The 8,810-nt window shown below is 47.7% G+C and overlaps 1 protein-coding gene across 2 annotated transcripts in view; it reads right to left on the reverse strand.

The window, feature by feature from the left end:
- Positions 1–676: 676 nt before the first annotated feature.
- Positions 677–8,810, reverse strand: part of LOC311120196 (golgin-45-like) — an 8,265-nt gene continuing 131 nt past the window's right edge. Inside the window, exons 2-7 of one of the 2 annotated variants that reach the window (XM_084194812.1) lie at positions 8,233–8,337; positions 7,543–8,069; positions 6,002–6,201; positions 5,796–5,924; positions 2,772–3,021; positions 677–2,634 (exon numbers count right to left, since the gene is read on the reverse strand). In XM_084194812.1, coding sequence (XP_084050938.1) covers positions 2,440–2,634; positions 2,772–3,021; positions 5,796–5,924; positions 6,002–6,201; positions 7,543–8,069; positions 8,233–8,260 — 1,329 coding nt within the window. In that variant the 5' untranslated portion in view covers positions 8,261–8,337 and the 3' untranslated portion in view covers positions 677–2,439. Of the gene's footprint in view, positions 2,635–2,771; positions 3,022–5,795; positions 5,925–6,001; positions 6,202–7,542; positions 8,070–8,232; positions 8,338–8,810 lie in introns of those variants that run through there. The other variant, XM_084194813.1, reaches the window with a different exon arrangement.

An 8,810-nucleotide genomic window follows, 5' to 3' on the forward strand; every position in this document is an offset into this window, starting at 1 on the left:
CGATCAACAACCAATTTGACGTAGCTTGAATAATTCTCACCCATCCACACACAATACCCCATAATGACAAAGTGAAAACACGTTTGGTCGATACTTTGTAGAAGCACCTTTGGCAGCTGCCAAAGCTGCGAGTCTTTCTGGGTAAGTCTCTTAAGAGCTTTCCACACCATCCTCCGTTTTCTCCCTTCGCAGCCATTCAACTCTGTAACCGTTTTGAAAAGTCACCATTGGCCTCATGGTGAAATCCCTGAGCGGTTTCCTTCCACTCCGGGCGACTGACTGACTGCAATAGGAAGGACGCCTGTATCTTTGTAGTGACTGGGTTTATTGATAGCACCATCCAAAGTGTAATGAATAACTTCACCATGCTCAAAGGGATATTCAGTGTCTGCTTTTTTACCATTCCACCAATAGGTGCCCTTCTTTGCGAGGCGTTGGAAAACCTCCCTGGTCTTTGTGGTCGAATCTGTTTGAAATTCACTGCTCTACTGAGGGACCTTAGAGATAATTGTATGTGTGGGGTACAGAGATGAGGTAGTCATTCAAAAATCATGTTAAACACTATTATTATAGTCCATGCAACTTATTATATAATAATAATATAATATATAATATGCCATTTAGCAGACGCTTTTATCCAAAGCGACTTACAGTCATGCGTGCATAATTTTTTTTTGTGTATGGGTGGTCCCGGGGATCGAACCCACTACCTTGGCGTTACAAGCGCCATGCTCTATCAGCTGAGCTACAGAGGACCACAGAGGATTATGTGACTTGTTAAGCACATTTTTACTCCTGAACTTATTTAGGCTTGCCATAACAAAGGGGTTGAATACTTATTGACTCGACATTTAAGCTTTTCATTTTCAATTAATTTGTAAACATTTCTAAATGCATAATTCCACGTTGACATTATGGGTTATTGTAAATTCAGGCTGTAACACAACAAAATGGGGAAAAAGTCAAGGGGTGTGAACGCTTTCTGAAGGCACTAACCTTTCCACACAAATATAGATCTAATATAATTGGGTATCGGGATGATTTCTGATCGAATCTCACTGGACAGCAGATATCTGCCTCATTCCAGTGCAAACTGCAAATACGGCAACATCTGTGTAACTCCCCCACTGCAAAGAATCCAAATTCAAACAGAACAGAAATACCTTGAATATGTGGGGTACCTTTCACCTTTAAACTAAAAACCTTCTGTCTGTCTGCAACATCCTCTGAACACAGCCCTGCCTCTCCTGTTTCCCCACATCTAGAATACTTATCAGATGAATTCAATAAATATAACACTCAATGAAAACCTGATGGTGAATCAATCATACTGCTTAAAAACCAAAAACATCCGTGAGGAGTGCATTTCTATATACATTACATTTCATTTGATAAATAGCATCTTAGCTAGCCTGAGTTGAAGTCGTCAGCAGTCTTCTCTCAATAGATGCTGTCTCAAACACTGAGGTCATCATGATGTCATGACTCACTAGCTAAAAGCTCGTCCCAACAGTCTTAAAATGTTTCCTTTCCTCATCTCCTTTCCTTATGAATGACTGTTGGGACACAGCCTGACTAATCTAACCCTATCAACTTCCTCTGCACTGCTATTCATGGCATTGGGTGAACGCTCCCAAACTAGTGTCTCTCTCTCATGTCAGTTATGTCAGGTCTGGTGTAACCTCATCCCCAGGCTTGTATCTCTCTCTCTCTCTCTCGCTCTTTCTCTCTCAGAGTCTAATCTCAGTTATGTCCATCTCTCTCTCTCTCTCAACCACAGACAACAACTCCATCAAAAATTGTGAAAATCGGCAATCAAAATAAATGTTCTATCACAAGGGTGTCAAACTCATTCCATGTTTGGCCCAGTGTCTGCTGGTTTTTGGGGTTTTCCTTTCAATGAAGACCTGGACAACCAGGTGAGGGGAGTTCCTTATTAGTGACCTCAATCAAGTACAAAGAAGGATGGCCACTCGACCCTCCCAGGAATGACTTTGACATGTGTCATATCATATTGACCATATTCTTTTTGGGAAGCCCAATTGATTCTAAGATACGTACTTGCAGATTTTCCCAACTCACTTCCTTGTTTAAATCACTTGTGCTGCTCGTGCTTAGAAGTCCACAATGTAGGGGGAGGTTCTAAGGGTTATTCTAGATGGTGATGGACAGAGAGATCAGCCAATTAAAACCAGCAGTTGTTTGGTCCGCTCCTGCCATACTTCCAGTCAAGTCCCGTTCTGAGGCGCTGTGAAACCAGACGGTTCCACAGAGAGAGAGAGAGACAGAGAGAGAGAGACAGAGAGAGAGAGAGAGACAGAGAGAGAGAGAGAGAGAGAGAGAGAGAGAGAGAGAGAGCCAACCGGTGGTGATGTGTTCCTCACAGTGGCCTGCGTTGACCTGTCCAGGTTAAAGGTCATGACCCCTGCCCTCTGACCCCTAGAGTACCAAGATTTCTCCACTGCAGCGCTCGCAGCAGTTGAAGGTGATGTTCTCGTAGCGGGTGTAGGGGTGGAAACGGCCGATGCTCTTCTTATTGGTCAGGAATGCCGAGGGGGAGGAGTCAGAGATAGAGAGGGGGGAGGTTTCTTCCTGGTTGTCTGAACAGGAAATAGGGTCCAGGATCTTCAACACCTGAGAAGGGGGGGGCCGAGGGGGAGAGAGATGGGAAGAAGGTGGGGAAAGACAGAAAGGGTGAGGGGTTATTTCTGGATAGAGGCCAGTGTGTGTGTGTGTGTGTACGGCCCAGAGAACCCGACTCCACTTCCTACCTTCTCAGCCATCTTCTCAGCAGGCGTGTGTGAGGTGTTCGGGAGCTCCGAGGCCTGTCTCCCCTTTCCCAGCCCGGCGCCGCTGCTGCCGCCCCCTGCAGGCCCTACCTCACCCAGCAGGTGGGAGTTGATGGCATCCGCCAGCTTGTGATTGGCTAGGGCCAGTTCTCCCGTGCTGAGGGGCTGGGCGCTGGGGTAGTAGGTCTGCTGTCGACCCCACTGGAGAGAGACCAGCAGCTGCTCCAGAGACCTGGGGACAGAGACACACTCACACGTCAGTTGTCTGCATCACCGGTAATGTATCTCAGTACCTATATGTTCCTATGTGAGTTTTCCCACTAGTGTATAGTATAGAAGTGCTACTATACCTGTGGGTTAGCGTCGTGTCTGTGTGTTTTAACTGAGCACCAGGTCATAGGTCAGTGTTGTACCTGTGGGTTAGCGTCGTGTCTGTGGTGTTTTAACTGAGCACCAGGTCATAGGTCAGTGTTGTACCTGTGGGTTAGCGTCGTGTCTGTGGTGTTTTAACTGAGCACCAGGTCATAGGTCAGTGTTGTACCTGTGGGTTAGCGTCGTGTCTGTGGTGTTTTAACTGAGCACCAGGTCATAGGTCAGTGTTGTACCTGTGGGTTAGCGTCGTGTCTGTGGTGTTTTAACTGAGCACCAGGTCATAGGTCAGTGTTGTACCTGTGGGTTAGCGTCGTGTCTGTGTGTTTTAACTGAGCACCAGGTCATAGGTCAGTGTTGTACCTGTGGGTTAGCGTCGTGTCTGTGGTGTTTTAACTGAGCACCAGGTCATAGGTCAGTGTTGTACCTGTGGGTTAGCGTCGTGTCTGTGGTGTTTTAACTGAGCACCAGGTCATAGGTCAGTGTTGTACCTGTGGGTTAGCGTCGTGTCTGTGTGTTTTAACTGAGCACCAGGTCATAGGTCAGTGTTGTACCTGTGGGTTAGCGTCGTGTCTGTGTGTTTTAACTGAGCACCAGGTCATAGGTCAGTGTTGTACCTGTGGGTTAGCGTCGTGTCTGTGTGTTTTAACTGAGCACCAGGTCATAGGTCAGTGTTGTACCTGTGGGTTAGCGTTGTGTCTGTGTGTTTTAACTGAGCACCAGGTCATGTGTCAGTGTTGTACCTGTGGGTTAGCGTCGTGTCTGTGTGTTTTAACTGAGCACCAGGTCATGTGTCAGTGTTGTACCTGTGGGTTAGCGTCGTGTCTGTGTGTTTTAACTAAGCACCAGGTCATAGGTCAGTGTTGTACCTGTGGGTTAGCGTCGTGTCTGTGTTTTAACTGAGCACCAGGTCATGTGTCAGTGTTGTACCTGTGGGTTAGCGTCGTGTCTGTGTGTTTTAACTGAGCACCAGGTCATAGGTCAGTGTTGTACCTGTGGGTTAGCGTCGTGTCTGTGTGTTTCAACTGAGCACCAGGTCATAGGTCAGTGTTGTACCTGTGGGTTAGCGTCGTGTCTGTGTGTTTTAACTGAGCACCAGGTCATAGGTCAGTGTTGTACCTGTGGGTTAGCGTTGTGTCTGTGTGTTTTAACTGAGCACCAGGTCATGTGTCAGTGTTGTACCTGTGGGTTAGCGTCGTGTCTGTGTGTTTTAACTGAGCACCAGGTCATAGGTCAGTGTTGTACCTGTGGGTTAGCGTCGTGTCTGTGGTGTTTTAACTGAGCACCAGGTCATAGGTCAGTGTTGTACCTGTGGGTTAGCGTCGTGTCTGTGTGTTTTAACTAAGCACCAGGTCATAGGTCAGTGTTGTACCTGTGGGTTAGCGTCGTGTCTGTGTGTTTTAACTGAGCACCAGGTCATGTGTCAGTGTTGTACCTGTGGGTTAGCGTCGTGTCTGTGTGTTTTAACTGAGCACCAGGTCATAGGTCAGTGTTGTACCTGTGGGTTAGCGTCGTGTCTGTGGTGTTTTAACTGAGCACCAGGTCATAGGTCAGTGTTGTACCTGTGGGTTAGCGTCGTGTCTGTGTGTTTCAACTGAGCACCAGGTCATAGGTCAGTGTTGTACCTGTGGGTTAGCGTCGTGTCTGTGTGTTTTAACTGAGCACCAGGTCATAGGTCAGTGTTGTACCTGTGGGTTAGCGTCGTGTCTGTGTGTTTTAACTGAGCACCAGGCCATAGGTCAGTGTTGTACCTGTGGGTTAGCGTCGTGTCTGTGTGTTTTAACTGAGCACCAGGTCATAGGTCAGTGTTGTACCTGTGGGTTAGCGTCGTGTCTGTGTGTTTTAACTGAGCACCAGGTCATAGGTCAGTGTTGTACCTGTGGGTTAGCGTCGTGTCTGTGTGTTTCAACTGAGCACCAGGTCATAGGTCAGTGTTGTACCTGTGGGTTAGCGTCGTGTCTGTGTGTTTTAACTGAGCACCAGGTCATAGGTCAGTGTTGTACCTGTGGGTTAGCGTGGTGTCTGTGTGTTTTAACTGAGCACCAGGTCATAGGTCAGTGTTGTACCTGTGGGTTAGCGTCGTGTCTGTGTGTTTTAACTGAGCACCAGGTCATAGGTCAGTGTTGTACCTGTGGGTTAGCGTCGTGTCTGTGTGTTTTAACTGAGCACCAGGTCATAGGTCAGTGTTGTACCTGTGGGTTAGCGTCGTGTCTGTGGTGTTTTAACTGAGCACCAGGTCATAGGTCAGTGTTGTACCTGTGGGTTAGCGTCGTGTCTGTGTGTTTTAACTGAGCACCAGGTCATAGGTCAGTGTTGTACCTGTGGGTTAGCGTCGTGTCTGTGGTGTTTTAACTGAGCACCAGGTCATAGGTCAGTGTTGTACCTGTGGGTTAGCGTCGTGTCTGTGTGTTTTAACTGAGCACCAGGTCATAGGTCAGTGTTGTACCTGTGGGTTAGCGTCGTGTCTGTATGTTTTAACTGAGCACCAGGTCATAGGTCAGTGTTGTACCTGTGGGTTAGCGTCGTGTCTGTGGTGTTTTAACTGAGCACCAGGTCATAGGTCAGTGTTGTACCTGTGGGTTAGCGTCGTGTCTGTGGTGTTTTAACTGAGCACCAGGTCATAGGTCAGTGTTGTACCTGTGGGTTAGCATCATGTCTCTGGAGAACTCTTCTCTCTCACTCAGCAGGTCTGTGATGGCACTCTGAGCCTCTCTGGTCTGATGCTGAAGAGAAACCCTGGCATTGGTCAGCTCCTCCGCCATCACTCTGGAGAGATGACAGACACAGCAGTCAGTTAATACACACCGACACGCTCCTTCTCTCTGTCACCCCTCACCCTTTACCTGGATGCCAGGAACTTGCTCCTCCAGACATCACATTGTATAGACATGCGTTCCAGCTGTTCTGCTGTGGAGGACAGGCTGCGACCCAGAGCCTCGTTCTCCAAGATCAGCTGGTTCTTCTCTCTGGCCAGACGCTCAAAGTGGTACTGGAGGTCATCTCCTACAGAGGCTACCAGCAGCTTCTTCAACTCTCTGTTCACCTATAGGAGAATACATCATGTTAGAGTTGGCTAAGATATGGACCAGAGGACTGTATTTCATGTGCCAACAGATTCAACCAAAGTACTGTCCTTATCTTATCTGGACACAGGCAGGTGCTGAAAACTCAGGATCCAGATATCCTCCTACAGTCACTGAACAGAACTCAGGACCCAGATATCCTCCTACAGTCACTGAACAGAACTCAGGATCCAGATATCCTCCTACAGTCACTGAACAGAACTCAGGACCCAGATATCCTCCTACAGTCACTGAACAAAACTCAGGACCCAGATATCCTCCTACAGTCACTGAACAAAACTCAGGACCCAGATATCCTCCTACAGTCTTATAAAATTGTTAAAAAGAAACAAAAATAGCTTCTTAGCAAAGAGTAATCTCTCAAGCAAGAATTTAGTTAGGACTGAGGGGAAAACTGAAAACTAGCTGTTATTGGCAGAGATGTTTGGAACCTCTCTTTCTTATTGGTCTATTAACTAATTTACCTCCTGGTGATGTCACCAGGCAGGCCAAAACTCCATCCCACCAAAACAGGCTGAAATGTCAGGTCTTTTCAAACATCTCTTACACTGGTGGGGTTCTAGTTTGAAATACTTGCTATACTAGAAGTTAAATGGGAAGATGTATGAGGGATGTATATGGTGGGGTCAATGGAGGGGGGATAAGAGCCAGGGGTCAGTTAAGTTACTAAGGAAGGGAAAAAGACAGTCACATGGTTGGGGTCACTGATGAGGGCGGAGAGCTGTGGATTAGTGAGGGATGGGGGCCGAGGTCGGGTCACATGAAGGAAGAAGGAACCGTTTATTACCCACATCACTTCACTTCCTGCCTAGCAACAGAGATGTAGTGTTTAGAGAAAAAGGAGGAGACTCCACCTAAAGGGGGGTAGAAATACTTGTGCTGGTGGAAACATGTCTCTGTCTTATGCAGCTGTGTGACCCAGTGGGTGAATAAACTTGGTTTGAGTTTTACTCTGTTTATTTACAACCTAACACACTAAAAGGCCTTATCGTCATTATCACCATTACACAGTAGTATTCCAAACTCAGTGTGGAAATACACAATATATAATAGACAAGAATTTCACCTTTTTGATGGCACTGGGTCTTTACGTGAGCTAATTCACCCACCTCAGTGGATCTGGTTGAGGAGCCCCTAAGTATCTAACTATATCAGTAGAAGTCATTCACCCACCTCAGTGGATCTGGTTGAGGAGCCCCTAAGTATCTAACTATATCAGTAGAAGTCATTCACCCACCTCAGTGGATCTGGTTGAGGAGCCCCTAAGTATCTAACTATATCAGTAGAAGTCATTCACCCACCTCTGTCTGCACGTGGATCTGGTTGAGGAGACCCTCCTTGTCCTGCAGCAGTCTTCTCTCTGAGTTCTGCAGCTTCTCCATGGCTCCTCTCAGGTCCTCCAGAGGAGGAGAGGGAGAGCGGGCCTGCTCCTCTATCTGCTGCCCAGCCCAGGCCTCACCTTTCTCCTCAGCCGGACCCACGTGACCCCCCCTCCGGCTGATGGCAGCACGGGGAACAACGATCCTCACTGCCTCCACCACCACGCAGGCCTCCCGGGGAACCTTCCCCAGGTGGAGCACCCCGGGGGGCTGGGGGGCGGACGGGGCGTCTCTGGAACTGGCTCTGGGGCTCTGCTTGGGGGTGGAGTGGGGGCTGTGTTGGAGGCTGGCGGTGGCAGGGTGCGTCATCTTGGGGCTGTGTTTGGGACTAGCTACCTTAAGTAGTGGCACCGCGGACAGAGGCGTATCCACGGCAGCGATCTCCTTAGCGACCGGGGGCTTGTCCGTCTCCATGCCGTCGCCGGGGCCCCTGACTGGACGGACGGAACCTGGAACATGGCGGACATTCTGGAATGTTATCTCTATCACCATCTTTCTCTCTCTCTCCATGTATTGGCTGGAGGAGTTATCAGGTCTCAACATGGATTTGTGTGATTGGCTGAGAGGATGTAAACAACAGTCTGTGAAATGATAGGGGTGATAGCTGCTTACCTCTGTCTGCTACTGCAGCAGTAGACATGATGGTAGAGGAAGACTTCACAACAGTCCAGTCGAATGACAGGGGGTGACTTCCAGGATGGCTGATAGATACCTCTCCTGAAGAAAGACAACAAATATTGATTATGAGTTTACCACCCTGTTAAGACATGTTAAATGAATCCAATAAGAAAGTCACGAGATAATCTCACACAGCTAAACGGACTTTTTCTGCCTTCAAATTTTTTTTGTATAAGTTTTGAATTGGTAAAATGTGAGTCAAAACAGCTGACCGTGCCAACTATTTGTTTACTTAGCTAGTTAGCTGAGTTAGCTAGTTGACTTCAGTCTCTGGCTGAGCTCCAAGGCTATAATAACTCACTAGTTATCTGTGGATAAGCTTTAACAGCACAGTTAGCACATGATCAACACCTAGCCGGTTAGATAAGGAATAGTTGACGGAGGTATAAGAGAACGGAGTTGAGCGTTTCTCAGCTAATAGTAACAGACAACAAAATCTTTCTAACTAGACAACAAAGCAAATCGCGTAGAAACACCAAACCATGCCCTGGACATGAAATTGTAAACACTGT

Source organism: Coregonus lavaretus (genome assembly GCF_964263955.1).
Source record: "Coregonus lavaretus genome assembly, contig: HAP1_SCAFFOLD_785, whole genome shotgun sequence".
Lineage (NCBI taxonomy): Eukaryota > Metazoa > Chordata > Actinopteri > Salmoniformes > Salmonidae > Coregonus > Coregonus lavaretus.